A 12601-nucleotide genomic window follows, 5' to 3' on the forward strand; every position below is an offset into this window, starting at 1 on the left:
TCATGTCGTGTGGCAAAGTTTGCTCTGTTATTTGTAAATGTGCGTAAATTTTGCATTTTATCGTGCCGGAGCAAACCTTGTGATTCTCTACGTAATATTTATGTACAAATCTTTCTCTGTTATTTACAGCATCGTGTGATGAAAACTTTTGTCGTAAATTTACTGGAAACTTTTAGAAAACAAAGCAAAAGACAATTACTTGTCATAAAATTGTTATCAAAATTGAAACAATCCTTACTGTAAAGATTTCACGATATGTGATTTTAGCCTGACTAGCTGGGTAAGGTTCGTAATTTCCATATCTATTTTAAACATTTATAGGAAGCTAAAAATCGAACTTTTTAAGCTCAATATCTCGAAAACCATTGATTTTTGGACCTTATGTCCATTAAAAGTTTTGATCAGAAAGTCATAACAAATAGTATATTGCACTTTCAACAAATTTAATTGAGAATCAAAATCCATTAGATTGAGTGCAGTCTTTTAATTTTTATTAACTTCTCTTTCTAAAATCTTATCTAAAATAAGATAAACAATTGTAAAAGAAAAAAGTATATTCCTATATAAAAAATATTTTTGTTATTTTATATAATTTTAATTTAAAATAATTTAACATAAATAAAATATTAAATTTAGTTAATGACTTATTTTGTTAGAATAATCTAATTATAAAAAATTATGTCATTCTAATTAAACATAAATAAGATTTTTCAAATTTTTTAGTTTTTAATTTAACTTTTTAATTTAATGTTGACACAATTTTTAATTACTTTTGTTTATGTAACTTTGAACGTATTACATATTATATCACACTATATTAATTTTATAAGTCATTAACTTAATTTTTTTAGTAAAAAAAACATTATCTTATCCAATCCCCATTTAAATAATATAAAATTAACAATCACCATATGTGATTGCAATATTTTTTTTTACTTTTAATTCCCGTAAAATTATTACCTTTCAGGAGGTTTTGCAGTAGGTAAAATTTGTAAGAATAAATCCATAACAAGTGGATGGCCTTTAAAAACAGAACTCATAACGGTGTAAACGTTTTCCAAAGTTGTATGCGGATCAGACGAAAGTTGTGTAATTGCCTGCATCATTTTCGCTATTCGTGACGGTTGCTTTGCAAAATATATTTGTGCAACATGGACAAAATCATTCATTTTTTGTAACATCATATATTCTATAGATTTACCGATCATTGCTGCTTGATAAGGTTTTAAAAATAATAAAAAATCTGTACATATTTCTGGATAATTCTGTAATTTTTTACAGACTTCTTGATATAATTGAACTGTTAGTGTATCTTTTTTAATTGCACTATCCTCTAATGTCTGTTTATTTGCTACAAATTGCTCAGATCCGTCAGTTATTAATGGATCAATAATTGTATTGTTGATACTTTCTAACTTTTCACTATAATCCAAATATAACTTTATCACAGCCTTAAATGTTTCTGGATTATTAGATTCTAATATCAAGTGCAATTTCTGAAGAAATGATGCTGCAAATTCTATAAAAATAGATACAAATAAAAAAATAAATTTTACACAATCATTTTAATTCTTAATTAATTTTAATATAATAATAAATATTGAAGGATTCTAATATTTATTCAATAATCTAATCTAACAATTCGACATTAGCGGGCTATCTTCTTGTAGCGCTAGTCCTTCTTGAACTTGAATTTGTTGAACCACTAGCGGGTCCTGATGTCCATAATGGGGGGATTTTAATAAAATTTTTCGCTAAACATCGTTTATCGGACATCAAACACATGAATTCTATACATAAGAATTTAATCCACAGGCGCCTGGGTTAATTGGCCTGCATCATTTTACCTAAATTTTTTAAACAAATCTAGTAAGACTGATTTTTTTATTTTGAAAGGGAGGTTGATCCTCACTCCCCGAATCCGCCAGTGTTAAACAATGTCCAAGTTTAGACATCGCGTTGACATAGTCTCGTCTCAATTAATCGTTTTATTAATTGACTCTATCCAATTTGATTAATTTAATTTATTGCGACGATCAAATTGTTTAATCAGATTTAAAGATATTACTTACATGCTTTGCTTCTAACAAAAAAAGCTTCCGGATACATGCCGCGTCCTGGTACAGTGTTGCGTCAATATTTCGCAAACATTACAGTTTGCATCATCAGGACTAAAAGCTCCGATACAGTATGAAGATGCAAACTGCAATGCGGCATGTATCCGCAAGCCCTTTCTATTAGAAGCAACGTCAATGCCCGTGAAAGCTTTAAGTCTAAAATATTACATGCTTTGTTTCGCAGTTTTTCTATCCGGTTCAAAGGACAGTTTCAATAAACAATTTTAAACATGGACTTTGGAGCGTTGAAAAGAATCAGCATGAAACTGTCACATAATTATTGAAGTACGACTGAGATAATTACATTCAGGATTATTATATGCTAAATTAAAGCTGACCGAAATGTTTGTTGTACTCGTTTTCATCTCACTCTTAAAGCGTAATATAAATTAAAATAAGTGCTTTTTTATAAAAATAATTTTGCGCACTGTATCACACCTCTTGTAGCCTGCTAACATCAAATTATTAAATTATTAATTAACTTACTTGCTTCACGTTCTTCTTCTGTCAATGGATTCTCAGCTTTTAATAGTCTTTTAATAATCTCCAATTCTCTAGTTTGTTTAGCCTTTTTCCTATTTATAGGATCTTTTATTATTGTGCTACTAGCTAACATAAGTTCTGCTATTTCTTCTTCATTATCCTATGTTATGTAAAAAAATATAATTAGATAGATATTAGATATTTTTTAAACAAAAATAAAACTCACAACTTTTGATGTTGAGCTAGATTCATCAATATTCTTATCTGTAATATCTTTTTCTTTAGATTTCAAGATACCACAATTAGATGAGTTTTTTGAACCTAAAGCTTGCGCCATTAATTTCATATTTTGGGCACTTTTTGTTTTTGCTAATCGTGGAGTAGTCCTTCGTATTTGTGGCAATTCAGGTGATTCTATTTGTGGCGACTTCTTGGATATTTTTGAGCTCTTCGTTAACATAGTATTTAATTTTGTATTATTTTTATCTAATAATTTATCTGTTTGCGTTGGTTTCACATCCGAAATATTTACTTTTGAAGTACAGAAATTCGTATGCACCTTATATGCTGCTGTTTTTCTTTTATGTGCTTCTGTATCGTGAATATTATTATCAAGTACTTTTCCACCATCAGTATCATTAAATTTACAACTTCTTTTAAAAAGATTATCAGTTTTAGGCAAAGCTTTAGAATTTGAAATTGCAGGTGATAGTTTTGGTAACATATTCACAACTGGATTTCGTAAAAGATGATTATTAGGAATACTTGGATATGATTTTATTACTGAGTTCATAATAATTCCTTGTTTTTCAAAAAAAAAATTATATGAATCTAATATATAAGTGCTTTTCGCCGAATTCATTTTTTCTTCTTTTTGCTGTAATAATAAATATAAAATTAATATATTCATTATAAATAAAATACACTCCGAAACAAAATTAAGAGAACACCTAATTTTTCCGATAAAAGTGTAAAATTCAAACTACAGCAACTTTGCAAATAATAGTCATAGAAAAAAATTCCAAAAAGCAAATTAAAGAGCAAAATGTCTACTTTTTGATTATGTCAAAATTTCAAATTTTTTTTAATTTCAAAAAATTTGTAAGTAAAAAAAATTGGAAAATTTTTAAATTTTTTCTTCGTGTTTGTTTAACTGCGTGGGCAAAGATAAATTAATCAAAAATTTTTTTAAGTTTAAAAAAAATTTGAAATTTTGACATAAACGTCGAAAAGTAGACATTTTGTCCTTTAATTTGCTTTTTCAAATTTTTTTCCATAACCATTATTCGGAAAGTTGCTGCAATTTAAATTTTGCACTTTTTTACCGAAAAAATTAGGTGTTCCCTTAATTTTGTTCCGGAGTGTATTAACATAAAATACATTAATCATTAAATATTATTAGAAATTAAGTCATTAAATTGTTACAACTGTGTTGGATATGTAATTTCATATATATAATAAAAATTGCATACAAAATAAATTAAAACTTTTTAAAATTGAATACACTCACAATCAGTCGAAAAAAAGCACCTAAAATTTGTCAAAAAATCACTAAACTTTCAACAACGATAACTACGCGAGTAATAAAGATAGGAAGGTTTCTAAAAAAAGAAATTAAAGCTTCAAATGTCTACTTTAAGAATCGATTTATTAAAATTTTGCGTAATAATTTTTTTCAAAATGGCGTATGACAAAGCGAGAGCATGCAAAATTGAAAAATATTGATCCAAGTTTGCGACAATCTTTTGCGACAATGGCGTGAGGCAAGTATCGCAACTTAATTGGATAAAAAGCATGCGATAGAATAGAGTCTTTCCTTCAAAATGCTTTTTTACTCGTCTCGATACGATAATTTTTCGCTGAGATATGCGCATTTAAAGTAAAAAACTGCCTTTTTATTCAATTGCGCATATCTCAGCGAGAAATCACCGTAAACGAGTAAAAAAGCATTTTGAAGGGGAGACTCTGTATTATCGCATGCTTTTTATCCCATTAAGTTGCGACACTTGCCATGGATCGTCGCAAACTCGGACCAATATTTTTCAATTTCGCGTGTTTTCGCTTCACCATCCGCTATTTTAAAAAAACGTATCACACATAACTGTGATATAAAATTTTTTTAAGTGGCAATCCGAATCTTGAAAATGTTTCTTGGAAAACCTTGCTAGCTGTATTAGGTGTTGAGATATTTAATTTTGAATTTTTAACAATGCCCAATTTTAACTATTGCAAGAATAAAAATTCCGGGTTTCGCTAACAACTATGGTTAGTCTAAAGCTCGAAACCGTCCTCGGATTGTGAGCGTTCGACGTATATGTGCATGTGTGTTGCGTAACTGACGAACCACGGAATTTTACTACTCCAGACTCACATTAACACAAGCAAATTTGAGTAGTTACGTGAACGAAGCTTCCCCATTATGGAATTTTGATATTCGATTTTACTACGTAGAAAAAGTTTATTGGGCTGTATCAGCTCCGGGAACTGTGATATCTAATAAAAATAGACGACTTTCATCTGACTATTTCTTATTAAAAGGTTTTACCGTCGGCATTAGCGTTACCCAATATGCACCACGGGGAGGTTGCGCGATCGGAATTTGCACATCATGGCGCTCTGAAAAGTGTCATTTTGTGTGTGTGTGTGTGTGTGTGGAGGAGGGGGTGTTTATTTCAAGGATAAGGACCCCGTGGCTCGTCAGTTCCGTCGCTATTTTCGGCGACTCCAAATCTTTTTTAGGTATGTGCGCGCATATGTGCGTGCGTGCGTACGTGCGTGCGTGCGTGCGTGCGTGCGTGTGTGTGTGTGTGTGTGTGTGTGTGTGTGTGTGTGTGTGTGTGTGTGTGTGTGTGTGTGTGTGTGTGTGTGTGTGTGTGTGTGTGTGAGCGCGAAGATGTGTCTATGCGTGAGAGAGAAAGAGAGAGAGAGAGAAAGAGAGAGAGAAAGAGAGACGCGTTTGCTTAAACCAGTGCTCGGAACACTGTAAACAATGTCTCCACTTTTAACACACAAAATTGAAAATAATGTGTCATTAAAACACACTTTTATTATTGAAACAAATTTTTTTGACACACTTTTCAAAACATGTGTCAGAACATGCCCAGTTTTATGTGTGCACTAAAAAAGTAGGTATTCTCACGTCCGCCATTTTTCTTCAAACTAGCAAGTAACTAGCATAATGTTTTATATATATAATACATCGCAATAACCTTTACAATCTCAAGATCATAAATATCGTGTCTTCGTTTCATTGTCGCATAAAGTTGGATGTTTCTAAAGATTATTGACGTATATATATATATACAAAACATACCTAATTTTTCTTGCTAGTTAGAAGAAAAATGGCGGACGTGAAAATACTCACTTTTATAGTGCCTTAATTTAAGTAAACGCGTCTCTCTCTCTCTCTCTCTCTCTCTCTCTCTCTCTCTCTCTCTCTCTCTCTCTCTCTCTCTCTCTCTCTCACGCATAGACTCACGCTTACACACCCTCGCGCTCACACACGCACGCACGCACGCGCGCGCGCACACTCAAGGAAGGTTTGGAGTCGCAAAATATCGTGGAACTGACGAGCCACGGGGTCCTTATCCTTGAGGTAAACACCTCCCCCCCACACACACACAAAACAACACTTTTCAATTTCGCATGCTCTCGCTTTGTCATACGCCATTTTGAAAAAAATTATTACGCAAAATTTTAATAAATCGATTCTTAAAGTAGACATTTGAAGCTTTAATTTCTTTTTTTAGAAACCTTCCTATCTTTATTACTCGCGTAGTTATCGTTGTTAGAAGTTTAGTGATTTTTTGACAAATTTTAGGTGTACCGCTTTTTTTTCGACTAAGTGTATATATATATATATATAATATTTTATCATTGTAATGCACTTACTAGATATATTTGCCATCTTAGAGGTAAAAATTTTATCGGTTGATCTTTTGGCGCTTTAAGATTGCTTTCAATCATTATATAATGTATTACTCTAGGAGCGCAACCTTTTTCAAAATAATACTGCAATAATTTCATTAAATTATATTTTGACAAAGTTTGGTAAGTATAATTATTTCTATTAAATAAAAATATTAATAGCGTATAAAATTGGTTAGGTTGCGTTAAAAGTTGCATGAACAAAAAACTAATTCAATTAAAAGTTAAAATTAAATTAAATTAAATTAAAAGTTAATTGTAAAAAACATTATTCATATTAAATTAATTGTTAAAATTTAAAAAAATTATTAAGTGTATAAATAATAATCTACTATTTCTTATAAGATTTATTACTATCAAAACATAATTCAAACATATCAATAAAATAAAAAGCCCTATACGATTTCTACAGTTGAATCTTGGTAATTATAATTTTTATAATATATTAATTTAATAATTCCAGTACACATAAACTGCGGGCCGACAAATTTATCAGTCTTGAAACACAGTTTCAAGTTGAATGTCGATGCTTACTGTCATCTTAGAATCCCCCCTTACCCAAAAAATCTGAAAATAATTTATTGCGAAATTAATACCTCAGCCGGGGTTTAAACCCGGATCTCCTATCATTCTGTGAGGGCGTCCTAGCCAATTCGACCACCGAGGCATATGGTATTATTCTTCGCAATAACTAGTATATCTTAAAAAAACGTCCTTTTCTGGCACCGTATTTAATACATTACTTTTTTGACGAATACACGTTTTAAACATATCAATAAAAGAGAAAGCTCTATACGGTCTGCAACTGGAACTTACAAGAAAAGGCTTGGAAGTGTCCCCCTTCGATCTTAATGAGCTTTTAATATGTTGTTTTCTAGACAAAAATAAAAAACACGTATTTTTTTATAAGTGCCCACTTTTAGAAACATCCCTTAGAAAAAAATCGAATTTTTTGTTTCGGTGCGAATATCTCCGGAACTAAACAAGATAGAAAAAAAATTGTTAAAATAAAAGATAAAGGGCTTTAGAAGTACTACAAAACAGTAACCAAAAAAATTTTTTTAATGTTTTAATTTTTCAAAATACCCCCACTACTCAATAAATTTTTTCGAAATTTTGAAATTTTTTATTACCAAATAAAAGGTTTTTTTTTACTAATTTAAAAGTATGTGAAGAAGTTATGTTTCAACAAACCATTTTTCAGAAATAATTAAAAACCTCTCGATATATATGCTATGACGTGACGTTTTTCGTCCGTCACAAGGGCCGGAATGGCCCGGCCGAGAAGAGTAATTTAGGGCCGCGCCTTACCTCGAAGGGGGCGGCGGCCTCTTCCTTTTTCGGCTAACTTGATTTAGAGTTTAGATATTAACAGCAGGCGGGTGGAGTGCCAAGATGACCAATTGTAAATTACGGAGCAGCCGTCGAGGGACTGTCAATGAGAAGCCTAGACAACCGAGCGGCGAGGCCCCGGACAGCCGAAGGACCACGAATCAGGTCAAGTATCTGCGGATAATATCGAGATACGTAAGGAAAGTCGTGGGGCAGACACTGCCGTTATGTCTTGTTGTAGAGAAAGGAGCAAAGCAACCAAGTGCCGCCAGAGACGACGCCAGGGAAATAGCGTGCTCCTTTACGCCCGTCGGCCAGGGTGGAGGAAACCCCAGCAGGAGCGGTCGTCACGGTTTCGAGGAATAAGCCGGACGGAACCTGATCAACCTCGAGCCGGCCCAGCAGAAGCCAGAACGGCAATAAAAGCTATCGAGACGTGCAAACCACAGCCTTCGAATTGCGCGGCGTCAAGACCAGAGACGCCCTCGGACGCTGAGATCCTGCAGGACGAGCAGACGCCCCCATCGACTAGCGATCCGTGTGTGCTGATCGAAGTGCGATCAATGTGCAAGCCGCTACCGGTTCGTCACTGTTCGGCGAGTCGACCAAGGGTGCGGACCAACGGCCACCAGCGACGTCCTCGATTATTGTAAGGCCACTACTTTGACCACGCGGTAAGGACGGAGACGACACGGTCACCCCGCGGTTCGCGAGATAGTAAAGAAATGCGTAGATGCCATAAGAGAATATCGTGGCCAGTAAATTCCGTAATACCGAGCATATCCGGGGCCTGTGTCGAACTCCGTCTTATAAGTTAAGTGTCCCTTTCTTGTAATTCTCCCCCCTCGAGAGTCGTCGAGCCGACAGTCGTGTTGTAATTTGATTAATTGTAATTTGCGGGACGCCGGGATGACGCGATAGAGTGAGACTTCCGAGATTCGTGTCCCGAGATTAAGCATACCGAGAGCCCCGAGTGGCAGGCATTGTGCCGTGACGAGATCTCGAGGAATCCGCGGTACTCGGGGACGATGCCGTTGTAGCCAGGCGTAGTAACCACCTCGCGAAGATTCGTATAAGACCCGTGACGGGCAGGGCTATATCTTCTATATCTTGGCGTAGAGGTTCGAGCTTTTGCGTAGTACATGAAGTCGCGCATAGAATCACGAATAGGATGCGTGCGTGCCCCGAACGTCGACGAGAATTCGCGTAATACTGAGATATTTCGTTAATCGTATTCGTTGTATTTTTATGATCGTAATTGTATTGTTGTCGTGTCGAGCGATTATCCATCGTATTATGAATTCAGATGGGATTGCTATGGATACGTCGAGCCTTAATCGCGTCTCCGATTCGTTGGGAGAATTTACGACCAATTAATTATGATTATATCCCTTACTTGTTATATATTTTATTAATATACAATTTATTATATTATTTGAGTCTTGACTGATTGCGAACCTCTTCTCTTACTCTCCGAGAAAGAACTTCGCTCCTCTACCATTTTGTGTAGGAGCGGGCTGCCGGGTAATTAGCCGTCGCGATTAATAAATTTGTGAATTTTGTGCGGCGCAAAGTATCGCGCCTGGCGCCCAACCATTGAAAGAATTAGAGTAACGTAAGTGAAATCGCGACGAAGTTGCAGACGAGTCGAAGAAAATACCGTCGCAATGCATTATGTCCATTATCGCGCTCGATTTTTCACGCGTTTCATTTGCAACTTTCCGATAGAAGATGACAATGCCAATTAATTTTGAAGAACATAATATGCAATTCATAATCTCGCACAACATCGCTAGACATAACAAACATGAATATGTACTATTATGAATCAAAATACGAAGGTTCAATGTGAATAGCAGACAGTCAAAGACTAATCCAAGAGTGATGATACGTCAAATGTATTTGAAATGTGTATGTAGGCATATATATATTGTACATGTATTGTATACATGGGAAAAAGAATATTAAAATATAAAATAACATTAATATTAATTAATAATAATGAAATAAAATTATTATTGTTATATATTATTATTTATGTTAATATTGTTACGCGCGCTGCCCGGCGCTCTCTATACTCTCCGTCCGTGAGTCAGCTGTCGAATCGGCGATGTCGATCGGCGACGGTCAGCTGTCTGCAGCCGGGCAACGGGAATTGACGGGAATAAACAAAGAGTCGTTAAGAGGCATCGAGCCAAATCGGTCGTTAATTGTAAACGCTAGGAATAAAGCTGTTCGTTTAGAATACAAAAAAGTGTCTTTTCATTTCTGCGAGCGCGCGCGTAACAATAATGTTATTATATTTATATAACATTAATATTTTTACATAAAATATGCAAAATATCAAATGAAAATATTTCTAATTTGAGGTACCACAAAATTGATCAACGTAGTTATCAATTATAGTCGCGTAGCTTTATAAAATGCATGCTGTACTTATTTATTACTTATTGTTTCATATAGAAGTAAAATTTCAGTATATTATCAATAATTGTCATTTTTCTATAGTTTGTTGATTACATTTCAAGCTTGCGACAGAGGTTGAATCGTTGCAAAAATTAAGCTCAATAACTATAGAAATGTTCAAAGTACACTATAGATATCGTTAAAACGTTGGTACAAAATGCTGCCGCTGTGCTATCTTATTGTGTGACGTTTAGTCGTGTACTATTGATCGCTGGATGTGTTTTTGTGAGTATGTATTGACATTTAAAAAATATCTATTAATAAAAAAATATCTATTAAAAACTAAAAATTATACTACATTTATAATTTTACTTTCATAATTTTCAAAAATCAATAATGATATAAATTTTTGTCACATTTTTTTATAGTTTGTGAAAAAGATATTTTTGGTACTTTATCATCATTCACTACCAAACTCTTTTATGTAGAAAACCAGTGACAAAATACGTTTATACACGTAAGATTATTAGATCTTTTTATTCAGACTTCTTATCAAGGACCAAGATTTAAAAAAGATTTAAAATATATGCTTGTTAAAGAGAACAATAAAATACTAATCTTAATGCCAATAGTAATATAATGTAAATATTATATGCGTATTACAAAACATTATTCTTTAAATACAACTACTAATTATACTTTAAAACTATATCTGTAATAGTAAACGAATAAACAATTTCACACAATAAGGTAGCGCTCGCAAAGCGGCAGCATTTTGTGCCAACGTTTTGACGATATCTATAGTGTACTTTGAACATTTCTATAGTTACTGAACTTAATTTTTGGAACGATTCAACCTCTGTCGCAAGCTTGAAATGTAATCAACAAACTGTAGAAAAATAACAATTATTGATAATATACTGAAATTCCACTTCTATATGAAACAATAAGTAATAAATAAGTACAGCATGCATTCTATAAAGCTACGCGACTATAATTGATAATTACGATCAATCTTGTGGTACCTCAAATTAAAAATATTGTTATTTGATATTCTGCATATTTTATATAAAAATATTAATATATTATATTAATATTATTAATATTAACATCAATAATAATATATAATAATAATAATAATTTTATTTCATTATTATTAATTAATATTAATATTATTTTATATTTTAATATTCTTTCTTCCATGTAGACAATATATGTACAACATATATATATATATATATATGCCTACATACACATTTTAAATACATCTTCGATGTATCATCACTCTTGGATTAGTCTTTGACCGTCCGCCATTCACATTAAACCTTCCTATTTTGATTCATAATAGTACATATTCATGTCTGTTATGTCTAGCGATGTCTGTGCGAGATTATGAATTGCATATTATGTCCTTCAAAATTAATTGGCATCGTCATCTTCTATCGGGAAGTTGCAAACGAAACGCGTGAAAAATCGAACGCGATAACGGGCATAATGCATATGTATCGAGAGGTTTTTAATTATTTCTAAAAAATGGTTTGTTGAAACATAATTTCATATACCGTTGAATTCGTAGAGAAATAATCTTTCATTTGGTGATAAAAAAATTTTTTAATTTCGTAAAAATTTATTAAGTGGTAAGGGTATTTTGAAAAATTAAAACAGCAAAAAAATTTTTGTTATTTGTTTTGTAGTACTTCTAATGTCCTTCAACTTTTATTTCAACAATTTTTTTCTATCTTGTTTAGTTCCGAAGATATTCGCTCTGAAACAGAAAATCCGATTTTTATCTAAGAGATGTTTCACCCTCTAAAAGTGCGTATGGAAACTTATAAAAAAATACGTGTCCCTTATTTTTGTCTAAAAAACAACATTAAAATTCATTAAGATTGGAGAGGGGACACTTTCAAGTCTTTCCTTGTGTGTGTGTATGTGTGTGTGTGTGTGTGTGTGTGTGTGTGTGTGTGTGTGTGTGTGTGTGTGTGTGTGTGTGTGTGTGTGTGTGTGTGTGTGTGCGTGCGTGCGTGCGCGCGTGCGTGCGTGTGTGTGTGTGTTAATTATAATTTTTAATACATTACTTTAATAATCTCAGCACGTATAAATCAGTACCAAGATCCAGCTGCAAACCATATAGGGTCTGTTGTGAGCGAAACACTCGCAACCAATAAAATTATATTATAAAATAAAGAATATAGAATATTAAAATTATCATATAGCTCGCCGAGGAAGGCTCGCTATCACAAAGTGTCAGGTGACATATGCCTCGTGCGCTGCCGGCCGATCATCGCACTGGTCAACGCACCAGCCACCTTAAGGAATTTAGCGAAGCCAGCTTA

The 12601-nt window shown here is 33.3% G+C and overlaps 1 protein-coding gene across 4 annotated transcripts in view; it reads right to left on the reverse strand.

The window, feature by feature from the left end:
- Positions 1 to 12601, reverse strand: part of LOC105834196 — a 99262-nt gene that overhangs the window by 37853 nt on the left and 48808 nt on the right. For 2 of the 4 annotated variants that reach the window (XM_036291292.1, XM_036291295.1), the window contains 4 exons: positions 6492 to 6611; positions 2827 to 3477; positions 2604 to 2760; positions 961 to 1519 (listed from right to left, as the gene is read on the reverse strand). In XM_036291292.1, the coding sequence (XP_036147185.1) occupies positions 961 to 1519; positions 2604 to 2760; positions 2827 to 3477; positions 6492 to 6611 (1487 nt within the window). The remainder of the gene's footprint in view (positions 1 to 960; positions 1520 to 2603; positions 2761 to 2826; positions 3478 to 6491; positions 6612 to 12601) is intronic. The other 2 variants (XM_036291294.1, XM_036291293.1) reach the window with 1 other exon arrangement.

Source organism: Monomorium pharaonis, chromosome 8 (genome assembly GCF_013373865.1).
Source record: "Monomorium pharaonis isolate MP-MQ-018 chromosome 8, ASM1337386v2, whole genome shotgun sequence".
Lineage (NCBI taxonomy): Eukaryota > Metazoa > Arthropoda > Insecta > Hymenoptera > Formicidae > Monomorium > Monomorium pharaonis.